General features: G+C 47.6%; 1 protein-coding gene across 3 annotated transcripts in view; it reads left to right on the forward strand.

Annotated features, from left to right (window-relative positions):
• Nucleotides 1-257: 257 nt before the first annotated feature.
• The window catches only part of LOC143276898 (oxaloacetate tautomerase fahd2, mitochondrial-like), a 55,504-nt gene continuing 39,984 nt past the window's right edge, over nt 258-15,777 (forward strand). For all 3 annotated transcript variants that reach the window (XR_013053651.1, XR_013053652.1, XM_076581562.1), the window contains exons 1-3: nt 258-780; nt 2,635-2,851; nt 5,648-5,707. Coding sequence is in view for 1 of the 3 variants with exons in the window: in XM_076581562.1 (XP_076437677.1) it covers nt 386-780; nt 2,635-2,851; nt 5,648-5,707 (672 nt within the window). In the remaining 2 variants the exon portion in view is untranslated. The remainder of the gene's footprint in view (nt 781-2,634; nt 2,852-5,647; nt 5,708-15,777) is intronic.

The following is a 15,777-nucleotide window of genomic DNA, read 5'->3' on the forward strand; positions in this document are numbered from 1 at the left end:
TTGTTGTTGTTGTTGTTGTTGTTTTGTTTTGTTTTTCTGTCTTCTTCTTCTTCATTGTTGAGGGCCCGCAGTCAGACGTGATTATTCTAGCAAGAACCATGCGAAACTCCACAGTGGGAATGCCAATTCTTTTGAGATACTTTAACACTTTACCCGTAAATCGTGGTTCTGGGTTATTCATAGTTCTGCACTCAAACTAACATCATATTGCACATTCTTGAATGGCTCGTTCCGGTTTAGTTTGTTTCAAACGAAGATTGAGCATGCAGCCAAGCTAAATGATAACGTGTGCGTTGTATTCTTGCTGAAAGTTATCTGCTGACATTGATAACGTCATATTTGGTATTTATCGTCCGAAATTCTTTGAACTATAATCTGAAATTGAATGACGCAGCAAGTCTGTGTGAACAACACCATCCACATATTCATCCTTCAACAAAAGGGCAAAGTGCAAAGGTCGCATGCGATGCTCAGTGTCGCAGTCAGTTGCAGGAGTCAATCAAACAATCTGTTGAAGACGGTGGTACGACACTCGACAAGGCCTCGGCGGTGGTTGAAGGGACAGGGGCTGGTTTCTCTCAGAAGGCAGTGTACTGGCTACAGTTGCAGCAGCGACAGAATGCGGTTCGTGCAGTTTGAATGGAACGGTCGGCTCGGGGTGGGGGTGGAGCAGAGTGAAGGAGGAGACATCGTGGATGTGACGGAGGTGGACCCCACAGTGCCGCACAACATGAGGGACTTCATTCAGGGAGGCCCTCCACACCTGGCCGCCGCCACACAGTGAGCACTGACCTGTGTGGTCATCGCTGGGAGGGGGGGGGGTGCGGGGGGGGGGGGGGGGGGGGGGGGCAATGTGAGCACTGACCAGTGTGGTCATGGCTGGGAGGGTGGGGTGGGGGTGGGGGGGGGGCAATGTGAGCACTGACCAGTGTGGTCATGGCTGGGAGGGTGTGGTGGGGGTGGGGGGCAATGTGAGCACTGACCTGCCATTGCTGGGTAGGGGTGGGGGGGGGAGGGGATTGGACAGTGAGCACTGAGGGGGAGGGGGTGCACAATGAGCCCTCACCTGTACATCTTTCACTTTTCCTTTTCATTGCAGTTCTTCCAGTACAATCCTGTTTCACATGATAGTCTTTACCTGTTTGATATTGTCAGTGTTCTGCTTTTCTGACCAGTGTTGCTTCAGTTTTAGTTCCATATTCCATATGATACACAACTTGACACCTGACACCTGCTTCAGTTAAACAGAAAGCTCAGCAAGTGCTAACACTGAGAGTCAGCCAAACATTACTTGTTTCAGGCTTACAGCATGTACATCTGAAACCAGACAATACTTGTTTCAGGACGACAGCATACACATCTCAAACCAGACATTACTTGTTTCAGGACGACAGCATACACATCTCAAATCAAACATTACTTGTTTCAGGACGACAACATACACATCTCAAATCAAACATTACTTGTTTCAGGATGACCACATACACATCTCAAATCAAACATTACTTGTTTCATGACGACAACATACACATCTCAAATCAAACATTACTTGTTTCAGGATGACCACATACACATCTCAAATCAAACATTACTTGTTTCAGGACGACAACCTACACATCTCAAATCAAACATTTCTTGTTTCAGGATGACAACATACACATCTCAAACCAAACATTACTTGTTTCAGGACGACAACATACACATCTCAAATCAAACATTACTTGTTTCAGGCAAATTGGATGACTGATATCATGCGCATCTCAAAGCACACACATACACATAGGCACACACACACACACACACATGCACCCACACACACACGTGCGCACACATGCACACACACACACACACACACACACACACACACACACACACACACACACACATGCAGTGCATATATTATACACACACACATATATATATACGATTGTGTCAAAAACTACTTTTGAGATCATCAGCATGACAGTCAGTGACACTGACCATGGTACAAACCAAGCACAAATGTTGTTTGAAACGATTTTGTGCTGCATTATGCTTCATAATGAACATAGTTTTGTGTTGTGTGAAAACACTGAAGTAGTTCTATGTAGTACTTTGCATCATTAACATAGTTTAACATAGTTTTTATATTGTTAAAAACAATTATGTGCTGTAATATGCTTCATAGTGAACATAGTTTTGCGTTGACTGAAACAATTGTGTGCTGTACCGTGGTTCCTATTTAACATAATTTTGCGTTGTTAAAAACAATTCTCTGCTGTATTGTGCTTCATAGTGAACACAAATTTGTGCTGGGTCAGATATTTCTGTGCTTTACCATGCTTCATAATAAACATATTTTTATATTGTTTGGTTCTGTGTGGTCCTACACAGTCATGTTTTGAAGAGACATGTTTGTGAAACATAACTCCCTCACTGGTTTAAAAAACAGATAATAAAGGAAAAAAGATGAGTAACTTTCATAAATGTCAGCTTCAGTAAAAACACACTTGGACTATATATACAGTAATTTGTCAAACTATTTTAAATAGGTGGACAGAGGGGAGAAAGAAGAGAGAGAGAGAGAGTGTGTGTGTGTGTGTGTTGATGGAAACAGTGTATTCAGACTGAAGTGAGTTGTGGCTGGGTGGACAGGGCAGTGGAGAGCGGTCACTTTGTCCACAAGCGGGAGAACCTGAAGGTGCTGGCCCCCATCACCAACCCAGAGAAGATCCTGTGTGTAGGCATGAACTACACAGACCACTGCCTGGAACAGGGCTGCCCTGTGCCACAGGAGCCAGTCATCTTTAGCAAGTTCAACAGTTCTATCATTGGACCCACCGACGATCTGGTCTATCCTCCAGTCACTCAGGTAACCTTTCTATCCTCCAGTCACTCCAGTCACTCAGGTAACCTTTCTGTCCTCCAGTCACTTGGGAAACCTTTCTATCATCCAGTCTCTACAGTCACTCAGGTAACCTTTCTGTCCTCCAGTCACTCCAGTCACTCAGGTAACCTTTCTGTCCTCCAGTCATTCTGGTCACTCATGTAACCTTACCATCCTCCAGTCATTCAGATAACCTTTCTATCATCCAGTCACTCAGGTAACCTTTCTGTGCTCCAGTCACTCAGGTAACCTTTCTGTGCTCCAGTCACTCAGGTAACCTTTCTATCCTCCAGTCACTCCAGTCACTCGGGTAACCTTTCTATCCTCCAGTCACTCAGGTAACCTTTCTATCCTCCAGTCACTCCAGTCACACAGGTCCAGTCACTCAGGTAACCTTTCTATCCTCCAGTCACTCAGGTAACCTTTCTATCATCCAGTCACTCAAGTAACCTTTCTATCCTCCAGTCACTCCAGTCACTCAGGTAACCTTTCTGTCCTCCAGTCACTCAGGTAACCTTTCTATCCTCCAGTCACTCCAGTCACTCGGGTAACCTTTCTATCCTCCAGTCACTCCAGTCACTCGGGTAACCTTTCTATCCTCCAGTCACTCAGGTAACCTTTCTATCCTCCACTCACTCAGGTAACCTTTCTGTCCTCCAGTCACTCCAGTCACTCAGGTAACCTTTCTATCATCCAGTCACTCCAGTCACCCCCGCTGGGGGAGCTTACGGCACTCCCCCAGACCCCCTAGACCGGACTTCAGTCTTGCCACTTTTTTCCACTTGCACCCCTGCTCCAGTCACACAGGTAACCTTTCTATCATCCAGTCAGTCCAGTCACTCAGGTAACCTTTCTATCCTCCACTCACTCCAGTCACTCAGGTAACCTTTCTGTCCTCCAGTCACTCAGGTAACCTTTCTGTGCTCCAGTCACTCCAGTCACTCAGGTAACCTTTCTATCCTCCAGTCACTCAGGTAACCTTTCTGTGCTCCAGTCACTCCAGTCACTCAGGTAACCTTTCTATCCTCCAGTCACTCAGGTAACCTTTCTGTCCTCCAGTCACTCCAGTCACTCAGGTAACCTTTCTATCCTCCAGTCACTCCAGTCACTCAGGTAACCTTTCTATCCTCCACTCACTCAGGTAACCTTTCTATCCTCCAGTCACTCCAGTCACACAGGTAACCTTTCTATCCTCCACTCACTCAGGTAACCTTTCTATCCTCCACTCACTCAGGTAACCTTTCTATCCTCCACTCACTTAGGTAACCTTTCTATCCTCCAGTCACTCAGGTAACCTTTCTATCCTCCACTCACTCCAGTCACTCAGGTAACCTTTCTATCCTCCAGTCACACAGGTAACCTTTCTATCCTCCAGTCACAAAGGTAACCTTTCTATCATCCAGTCACTCCAGTCACTCAGGTAACCTTACTATCCTCCAGCCACTCAGGTAACCTTTCTATCCTCCACTCACTCCAGTCACTCAGGTAACCTTTCTATCCTCCAGTCACTCAGGTAACCTTTCTATCCTCCACTCACTCAGGTAACCTTTCTGTCCTCCACTCACTTAGGTAACCTTTCTATCCTCCAGTCACTCAGGTAACCTTTCTATCCTCCACTCACTCCAGTCACTCAGGTAACCTTTCTGTCCTCCAGTCACTCAGGTAACCTTTCTATCCTCCAGTCACTCCAGTCACTCAGGTAACCTTTCTATCCTCCACTCACTCAGGTAACCTTTCTATCCTCCAGTCACTCCAGTCACACAGGTAACCTTTCTATCCTCCACTCACTCAGGTAACCTTTCTATCCTCCACTCACTCAGGTAACCTTTCTGTCCTCCACTCACTTAGGTAACCTTTCTATCCTCCAGTCACTCAGGTAACCTTTCTATCCTCCACTCACTCCAGTCACTCAGGTAACCTTTCTATCCTCCAGTCACACAGGTAACCTTTCTATCCTCCAGTCACTCAGGTAACCTTTCCATCCTCCAGTCACACAGGTAACCTTTCTATCCTCCAGTCACTCAGGTAACCTTTCTATCCTCCAGTCACACAGGTAACCTTTCTGTCCTCCAGTCACTCAGGTAACCTTTCCATCCTCCAGTCACACAGGTAACCTTTCTGTCCTCCAGTCACTCAGGTAACCTTTCTGTCCTCCAGTCACTCCAGTCACACAGGTAACCTTTCTATCCTCCAGTCACTCCAGTCACTCAGGTAACCTTTCTATCCTCCACTCACTCAGGGAGTAACGTTTCTCCCTGTGCTGTGCTGCATGGTGATGTCATGGTGATTGTGATGTCATGGTGACAGCAATGATGTCATACTGGTAGTGGTGTCATGGTGGAATATGGAATTTAATGGAATTGTTGAAAGAACAGCAGGGAAAGGAGAATTTATAAATATTAGGTGATCTGGTTACTCAACAATTTTGTACCAGAATAATAATGAACACTAAGAGGAACAATAGTCTCACACAACTGTTGATTTTTAAATGGTTGGAAGCTGAAGAGTAAGAATTTCACCATAGTTCCAGGATATGTGTGTGCTTTGTGTGTGTGTGTGTGTGTGTGTGTGTGTGTGCGTGCGTGCGCGCGCGCACGTGTGTGTGTGTGTGTGCGCGTGCGTGCGTGTGCATGCGCGCGCACTCATGTGTGAGTGTGTGTTTGTGCGTATATGCAGAAGTGTGTGTGTGTGCATGTATTTAGGTGTGTGTATTGATAAGTGTACCAGTACTGTTACAAGTAACTGTTCAGCATGAGCTGATTCACAGTGTTTCCCTTTCAGCAACTGGACTGGGAAGTGGAGCTGGTCATTGTCATGGGCAAAACAGCCAAAGATATCCCGGTGAGTTCAGTTCACCTCACCATCTGAATTCATTAACATTCATAAAGATGTCCAGGTGAGTGCACCTCATGATCTGAAGTCATTGTCATTCATAGAGATGTCCTGGTGAGTTCATCTCATAATCTGAATTCATTAACATTCATAAAGATGTCCAGGTGAGTGCACCTCATGATCTGAAGTCATTGTCATTCATAGAGATGTCCTGGTGAGTTCATCTCATTATCTGAATTCATTAACATTCATAAAGATGTCCAGGTGAGTGCACCTAATGATCTGAAGTCATTGTCATTCATAACCTTTGCCGTACAACTGGGCAAAAATGTACCCAGATATTCATTTAAAAATTCGTAACACAAAAACTATTGGAGTTGCATCAAAAAAATTTATGACTTTGTCAAACATTTTTATCTTCACACACTCATAAAGAATAGTGAACTTTTTATTGTAAAAGTTGTTTTAACCAAGTAAAAGTATCAAATTTATGCATGGCATAGATACTGGGTCAAAATACCCCATGGTTTTAAAGAAGAAACTTGCACTGTGTACACACTGGGGGAATTTTGACCCACAAAGCAGATGCGCAGCAGGGTCTGCCTTGCTAGCAGAGAGGTGATAAAACATACATTGTTGCAGTTTGTGGAACGGGATCAATCCATCGGCATGGAACGGGATCGGCCAAGTTGGGGTGGGGTTCTGGGGAGGAAGGGAGGGGGGTGTCATATATCGGGCATCTGAAGAACCACATGGACACAAGGAAGATAAAACTTTGATTCACGTTATTGTGTGTAGTGTGTTTGTGCATGTGTGCATTCATTGTGTGTGCTTGGGGTTAGGGGGTGCACGGGAGGGGTAGTACCTCTAGAGGGGGTGCTTGACACGCTCTTCCGGGAGTGATTCGTCCTCTGTTGGTCCCCACCGGCACCCAGCTCTCACCTATGGGTCCTAGAAGCTGCTAGCATGCGGCATCTCCCAACCCCCGGGCATCGGCTATGACAGGCTGGCTAAACTCGGTGAGTTAGGGCTTGTCTACCCAAGCATGTGAAGACTGGATCTGGCGGACTCTGCGGAAGAAGCCTTCATGGTTCAACGGAGAGGAAGGCGGTTGTAGCAGAGCACTGTGGAGTGCTGAGGGCAGGAAGAGGCACATAGGACATCCTGGTCATCCACTGCATCCGTCTCCATCTCCATTCGTCTTGACCTCATCTTGCCACTGGATACAGACGGTCTCGGACAAGAGAGTGAGGTCGACGGTGCGCAACTCCTCCTCACTATAAACAAAGTCATCGCGCAAGTCATCAGTCATCCTTCATCCCATACCATCATTTTCCCCAAGCCCTGTGGTGACAGGTGAGCGACAAAGTGACAGGTGTGGGTACACTGGCAGTCGTAGCCGCGGACCTGCACACAGGCGGCTCAGGCCATAGGGTCGTTTTTTCATCGACTGGAGCAGCGGTGGAGATCAGCAGCCCCCTGAGCGACTGAGCAGCCCTCTTCAGGACAGCACTGCTCACCTCCATGGCATGAGGAAGGGGCTAGAAAAGGTGCTCTAAACATTGCCTGCTCCACACCACCCTAGTCAGCATACCGTGGCTGATGGGGACCCTGCTCAAGCGGTCGACACACAAAGGAAAGAAAGAAGAAAACAAGGAGCACCCCATTGACCATTGCCACATGGTACGTGTGTACACTTCTGGACAGAGGCGACTCAGCCAGACCACAGAGACGCACAACACTCATTGCAAGTGAATTAGCCAGGTATAACATCGACATCGCCGCCTTAAATGAGACCAGACTGGCAGAAGAAGGCGAACCCTGTGAGCGAGGCGCAGGCTCCACCTTCTTTTGGAGTGGTCGCAGACCTGAGGAGAGACGTGAGGCTGGAGTTGGCTTTGCAGTGAAGACAACCAGGCAAGCTGGCTGGCCCCCCGAAAGGAGTGAACGATCGCCTGATGACGATGAAACTCCCTTTATGCAATGGGAAGAAGTTTACCACCATTGTCAGCGCCTACGCGCCCACCATGACCAACCCGGATGAGAACAAGGACAAGTTCTACGAGGACCTGAACGCTGTTATCACCACTGTTCCCAATGCAGACAAGCTCATCATTCTTGGTGGCTTTAACGCGAGAGTTGGTTGTGACAGCACCTCCTGGGAAGGCGTGATTGGGAAGCATGGGGTTGGCAACTGTAACAGCATTGGCCAACTACCTCTCCAGACATGTGCCGAGCACGACCTTCTTATCACAAACACCATCTTCTGCCTCCCTACCCATAACAGGACGTCATGGATGCATCCTCGCTCTGGCATCTCATCGACTTTGTCATCATCAGGAAGAGGGACAGGCAGGACGTAGAGTCACGAGGGCCATGTGCGGCGCCGAGTGCTGGACAGACCACCGCCTTATCGTCTCCAAACTCAACCTCCGCATCCAGCCCAAGAGACGGCCTCAGGGCATGAAAGCACCCAAACGCCTGAATGTCAACAAGCTGGAGCTATGCAACATCAAGCAGAGCTTTGCTGACACCCTAGAGGAACGCCTTGAGTCCACTGTGCTGGACAACCAGAATGTGGAGGCAGCATGGGGCGCACTGCATGAGACTGCCATGGAGTGCGTGTGGCCTTCTGTCAGGAAGCACAGACTGGTTTGATGAGAACTGCACTGAGATCAAGCAGCTGCTAGAAGACAAACGCCAAGCCTACAGAGCCCACATTGAAGATCCCAAGTCACAGTCAAAGAAATACATACTGAAGAGCGCACGCAGCACCATCCAGCTGAAGCTGCGGCAGATGCAGGATTCCTGGTTGAGCAACAAAGCTGATGAGATCCAGTGCTTTGCAGACAGGAACAACATGAAGAACTTCTGTAACGGCCTGAAAGAAGTCTACGGTCTCACCACCTCCGGATCTGCTCCACTCCTCAGTGCTGATGGTTCTACATTAATCACTGACAAGGATGGGATCCTTGAGAGATGGGCTGAACACTTTGACAGTGTACTGAACCGCCCTTCCACCATCAGTGATGAAGCCATCGAGCGACTCCCCCAGGTGCCAGTCAGTGAGTCGTTGGATGCCATTCCAACTTTGGAGGAGACCCAGAAAGCTATCCATCTGCTATCCAATGGCAAAGCCCCTGGCTTAGACTCCATTCCAGCTGAGGTCTACAAAGAAGGTGGTATGGCGCTGACTGAGAAGCTTCATCAGCTGTTCCAGCTCATCTGGCAGCATGAGGCAGTTCCACAGGACTTCAAAGACGCTTCCATCATACACCTGTACAAGCGCAAAGGAAATCGTCAGGCCTGTGACAACCATCATGGAATATCCCTGCTGTCCGTCGCAGGCAAGACTCTGGCCAGAGTACTACTCAACCGTCTCATAGCGCACCTTGAGCAAGGTCTCCTACCAGAGAGCCAGTGTGGCTTCCGGAAAGAACGCGGGACTATCGACATGGTGTTTGCTACCAGGCAGCTCCAGGAGAAGTGTCAGGAACAGAACGCCAACCTTTACTCCACCTATGTCGATCTGACCAAGGCCTTCGATACTGTTAGCAGAGATGGCCTTTGGAGAATCATGGTGAAGTACGGATGTCCCAGAAAGTTCATCACCATCAAACGGCAACTACACGATTGGATGCTGGCCCGAGTCCAAGACAATGGAGAGACTATAGAACCATTCCCTGTCTCCAACGGAGTCAAGCAAGGGTGTGTTCTTGCCCCCACCCTGTTCAGTCTCATGTTTTCAGCCATGCTGACAGATGCCTTCAGAGATGCTGACGTAGGCATTGGCATCAGGTACCGCACAGATGGCTCACTCTTCAACCTCAGGAGGCTTCAAGCAAAAACCAAGGTGAGGACAGACACCGTCAGTGACTTCCTGTTTGCTGATGACTTTGCTCTCAACGCTGCCTCTGAAGCTGACATGCAACACAGTGTCGACAAGTTCTCTGCTGCCTGTGACAACTTTGGCCTCACAATCAGCACAAAGAAGACTGAGGTGATGCACCAGCCAGCCCCAGGAAAACCTTACATTGAACCAAATATCTTCATCAACGGGCAATGACTGAACGCGGTGGACAAGTTCACATACCTGGGCAGTACACTCTCGCACAGTTGTCATTGATGACGAGGTGAATGCCAGACTCGCCAAAGCCAGTGCTGCCTTCGGCAGACTCCATAAGAACGTTTGGAACAGGAGAGGCATCACCCTGGAGACGAAGCTCTAAGTATACAAGGCCATAGTTCTCACCGCACTGCTCTATGGATGTGAATCATGGACGGTCTACAAACGCCACGCCAAAAAGCTGAACCACTTCCACACCACCAGCCTCAGAAAACTTCTTGGCATAAAGTGGCAAGAGAAGATCCCTGACACAGAGGTGCTCACTCGCGCAAACTTGCTAGCATCTACACCATCTTGATGCAGGCCCAGCTGTGCTGGGCAGGCCATGTAGTTCGCATGCCAGACCACCGGCTCCCCAAGAAACTGCTGTACGGCGAACTCCAACATGGCAAGCGCTCCCATGGAGGCCAAAAGAAGTGCTTCAAAGACACTCTGAAAGCTTCTCTGAAGGCCTTCAACATCAGCCACGACACATGGGAGCTGAATGCAATGGACAGACCAAAGTGGCGTTCAGCTGTCCACAAAGGCGGCAAATCCTGTGAGGCCAACAGAATCGCTGCAGCAGAGCAACGCAGACAGGCCAGGAAAAGCAATGCCAGCAAGTCCCCGACAGCCGCCACCATCCCCTGTCCACACTGCGTCAGAACCTTCCGGGCGCGGATTGGCCTGACCAGTCATCTGCGCACCCACAGCGCAGTTTACTGATCCGACAAATGAGATATTAATTAAATACGGTGGAGCAGAAACACAGATTCCAGCTTGGCCAATAGTGTACAGCGATGCTGGTTGAGGAGTAGGCTGTCTGGCGAGAAGGACAAAATGACATAAGCGGCTTTGTGTTCAAACCAGGAATGGCGTCACACATTCTGCGCGGGCCGTTGAAGTCCGGCAGGTTAGTTGCAAAAACTGATGTCGTCTGCTAATATAGCTTGTGCGTGAAGCAGTTTTTGAAGCAGGCAGAGCGCTTGGTTACACTTATAAAGGAGCAAAGCCCAAACAACAAATCATCCTCGGTACTGCTCTCTTTGTCTTCTCCGTCCCTCTCTCTTTCTCTTACTGTACAAGGGTGTGCTTATCAGTCATTGGTATATTATGTCGTGAATCCAGTGATTTTGACCCTACTGGCCTTCAGGAGGAAAGAATCCAGTGTTTTTTCCCAGTGGCCTTCAGGAGGAAAGAATCCAGTGTTTTTTCCCAGTGGCCTTCAGGAGGAAAGAATCCAGTGTTTTTTTCCCAGTGGCCTTCAGGAGGAAAGAATCCAGTGATTTTTCCCAGTGGCCTTCAGGAGGAAAGAATCCAGTGATTTTTCCCAGTGGCCTTCAGGAGGAAAGAATCCAGTGTTTTTTCCCAGTGGCCTTCAGGAGGAAAGAATCCAGTGATTTTTCCCAGTGGCCTTCAACAGGAAAGAATCCAGTGTTTTTTCCCAGTGGCCTTCAGGAGGAAAGAATCCAGTGTTTTTTCCCAGTGGCCTTCAACAGGAAAGAATCCAGTGTTTTTTCCCAGTGGCCTTCAGGAGGAAAGAATCCAGTGTTTTTTCCCAGAGGCCTTCAGGAGGAAAGAATCCAGTGTTTTTTCCCAGTGGCCTTCAACAGGAAAGAACCATGTTTTTCCTGACTTGCCTTCAGGAGGAAACAACCAGGTGTTTGAAACATGTTTTTCTATATATATATATATTTAAAAAAATATTTTTTTTAAAGTTATACACAACATACCAACATTTTATATCATCAGATTCAACCAATATACCAACATTTGTATCATCTTATAAATGTGCTTTTAAATCATCAGCTACATACAACATCATGAACAAACTAACACTATAATCAACTTGAAACAAGTCGATCAAATGATAGAACACAGTGGGTTTTTTTGTGTGTGGATGTTTTGCCATTTCTCTTCCATTCACACTTGAAAAACACTGGGTTTTTCTGAGAGACAGACTGGAGGGGCAAAGACAAAGAAAGGTATTTTGCCAAAGGTCTCGAAGCAAGGAACTGTCGGCAGAGAGGTGTCAAATGAGCACAGTGACCCAGAGGGACAGTGTAGATGGAGAAGATCTGAAAGACGACATATTGTTGGGATAGAGACACTGAAAGCAGAGACAAACTACTGTGTGTCAAATTCTTGCTTTGACAGGAAGCCAGTGAAGTGTTCTGAGTAGTGACTGGTGACATCATCACTATGTGCTGTGCATGAGGACAGAGTGATGGACTACGTGTTTGGGTTCACGGTGTGTGAAAACATCACTTTGTGCTGTGCATGAGGACAGAGTGATGGACTACGTGTTTGGGTTCATGGTGACTGATGACATCATCACTTTGTGCTGTGCAGGAGGACAGAGTGATGGACTACGTGTTTGGGTTCATGGTGACTGATGACATCATCACTTTGTGCTGTGCAGGACAGAGTGATGGACTACGTGTTTGGGTTCATGGTGACTGATGACATCATCACTTTGTGCTGTGCAGGACAGAGTGATGGACCATGTGTTTGGGTTCATGGTGACTGATGGCATCATCACTTTGTGCTGTGCAGGAGGACAGAGTGATGGACCATGTGTTTGGGTTCATGGTGACTGATGACATCATCACTTTATGCTGTGCAGGACAGAGTGATGGACTATGTGTTTGGGTTCATGGTGACTGATGACATCATCACTTTGTGCTGTGCAGGACAGAGTGATGGACCATGTGTTTGGGTTCACGGTGACTGATGGCATCATCACTTTGTGCTGTGCAGGACAGAGTGATGGACCATGTGTTTGGGTTCATGGTGACTGATGACATCATCACTTTGTGCTGTGCAGGACAGAGTGATGGACCATGTGTTTGGGTTCATGGTGACTGATGACATCATCACTTTGTGCTGTGCAGGACAGAGTGATGGACTCTGTGTTTTGGTTCATGGTGACTGATGACATCATCACTTTATGCTGTGCAGGACAGAGTGATGGACCATGTGTTTGGGTTCATGGTGACTGATGACATCATCACTTTGTGCTGTGCAGGACAGAGTGATGGACCATGTGTTTGGGTTCACTGTGACTGATGACATCATCACTTTGTGCTGTGCATGAGGACAGTGATGGACCATGTGTTTGGGTTCATGGTGACTGATGACATCATCACTTTGTGCTGTGCAGGAGGACAGAGTGATGGACCATGTGTTTGGGTTCATGGTGACTGATGACATCAGTATTTTGTGCTGTGCAGGACAGAGTGATGGACTGTGTGTTTGGGTTCACGGTGACTGATGACATCATCACTTTGTGCTGTGCAGGAGGACAGAGTGATGGACTACGTGTTTGGGTTCATGGTGACGGATGACATCATCACTTTGTGCTGTGCAGGAGGACAGAGTGATGGACCATGTGTTTGGGTTCATGGTGACTGATGACATCAGTATTTTGTGCTGTGCAGGACAGAGTGATGGACTGTGTGTTTGGGTTCATGGTGACTGATGACATCACCACTTTGTGCTGTGCATGAGGACAGAGTGATGGACCATGTGTTTGGGTTCATGGTGACTGATGACATCATCACTTTGTGCTGTGCAGGACAGAGTGATGGACTCTGTGTTTTGGTTCATGGTGACTGATGACATCATCACTTTATGCTGTGCAGGACAGAGTGATGGACTATGTGTTTGGGTTCATGGTGACTGATGACATCATCACTTTGTGCTGTGCAGGACAGAGTGATGGACCATGTGTTTGGGTTCATGGTGACTGATGATATCATCACTTTGTGCTGTGCAGGACAGAGTGATGGACCATGTGTTTGGGTTCACGGTGACTGATGACATCATCACTTTGTGCTGTGCATGAGGACAGTGATGGACCATGTGTTTGGGTTCATGGTGACTGATGACATCATCACTTTGTGCTGTGCAGGAGGACAGAGTGATGGACCATGTGTTTGGGTTCATGGTGACTGATGACATCAGTACTTTGTGCTGTGCAGGACAGAGTGATGGACTGTGTGTTTGGGTTCACGGTGACTGATGACATCATCACTTTGTGCTGTACATGAGGACAGAGTGATGGACCATGTGTTTGGGTTCATGGTGACTGATGACATCATCACTTTGTGCTGTGCAGGAGGACAGAGTGATGGACCATGTGTTTGGGTTCATGGTGACTGATGACATCATCACTTTATGCTGTGCAGGACAGAGTGATGGACTGTGTGTTTGGGTTCATGGTGACTGATGACATCATCACTTTGTGCTGTGCAGGACAGAGTGATGGACTACGTGTTTGGGTTCATGGTGACTGATGACATCATTACTTTGTGCTGTGCAGGACAGAGTGATGGACTACGTGTTTGGGTTCATGGTGACTGATGACATCATCACTTTGTGCTGTGCATGAGGACAGAGTGATGGACCATGTGTTTGGGTTCATGGTGACTGATGACATCATCACTTTGTGCTGTGCAGGACAGAGTGATGGACCATGTGTTTGGGTTCATGGTGACGGATGACATCATCACTTTGTGCTGTGCAGGAGGACAGAGTGATGGACCATGTGTTTGGGTTCATGGTGACTGATGACATCAGTACTTTGTGCTGTGCAGGACAGAGTGATGGACCATGTGTTTGGGTTCATGGTGACTGATGACATCATCACTTTGTGCTGTGCAGGAGGACAGAGTGATGGACCATGTGTTTGGGTTCATGGTGACTGATGACATCATCACTTTGTGCTGTACAGGAGGACAGAGTGATGGACTACGTGTTTGGGTTCATGGTGACTGATGACATCATCACTTTGTGCTGTGCAGGACAGAGTGATGGACTACGTGTTTGGGTTCATGGTGACTGATGACATCATCACTTTGTGCTGTGCAGGACAGAGTGATGGACTACGTGTTTGGGTTCATGGTGACTGATGACATCATCACTTTGTGCTGTACAGGAGGACAGAGTGATGGACTACGTGTTTGGGTTCATGGTGACTGATGACATCATCACTTTGTGCTGTGCAGGACAGAGTGATGGACCATGTGTTTGGGTTCATGGTGACTGATGACATCATCACTTTGTGCTGTGCAGGACAGAGTGATGGACCATGTGTTTGGGTTCACGGTGACTGATGACATCATCACTTTGTGCTGTGCATGAGGACAGAGTGATGGACTACTTGTTTGGGTTCATGGTGACTGATGACATCATCACTTTGTGCTGTGCAGGAGGACAGAGTGATGGACTGTGTGTTTGGGTTCACGGTGACTGATGACATCATCACTTTGTGCTGTGCAGGACAGAGTGATGGACCATGTGTTTGGGTTCATGGTGACTGATGACATCATCACTTTGTGCTGTGCAGGACAGAGTGATGGACCATGTGTTTGGGTTCATGGTGACTGATGGCATCATCACTTTGTGCTGTGCAGGAGGACAGAGTGATGGACCATGTGTTTGGGTTCATGGTGACTGATGACATCATCACTTTGTGCTGTGCAGGAGGACAGAGTGATGGACCATGTGTTTGGGTTCATGGTGACTGATGGCATCATCACTTTGTGCTGTGCAGGAGGACAGAGCCATGGATTAAGTGTGTCACAACCCCCCAAGGGAAGAGGTCAAGAGCTGTCTTAAAATGTAACACCCACCCCAATTCGCCAGACGACACAAACACAGAATACAGATGTTTTTCTCCCACACAAAATTCATTCTCTTCCGCTCTGTCTGTCCCGCTCACGCAACCATACACACACAGCTAATATTTGCCAAAAAGACAACAAAACAAACACCATAACTACAACAACAAATAACGAACAGAAATCTCCAAAATTTCCTCAAGAGCATTTTTCCACACACACACACACACACACTCAAGAAAACCTCCCCACCCAAAACCAGGACTGGTACACATATTCATGCTTTAGTCTTCGGCGGCTTGAAGTTTTCCTCTTAAAAGGAAAAACAAAAGACCTTAACACATGGCTCC

The sequence above is a fragment of the Babylonia areolata genome, chromosome 2 (genome assembly GCF_041734735.1).
Source record: "Babylonia areolata isolate BAREFJ2019XMU chromosome 2, ASM4173473v1, whole genome shotgun sequence".
NCBI lineage: Eukaryota > Metazoa > Mollusca > Gastropoda > Neogastropoda > Buccinidae > Babylonia > Babylonia areolata.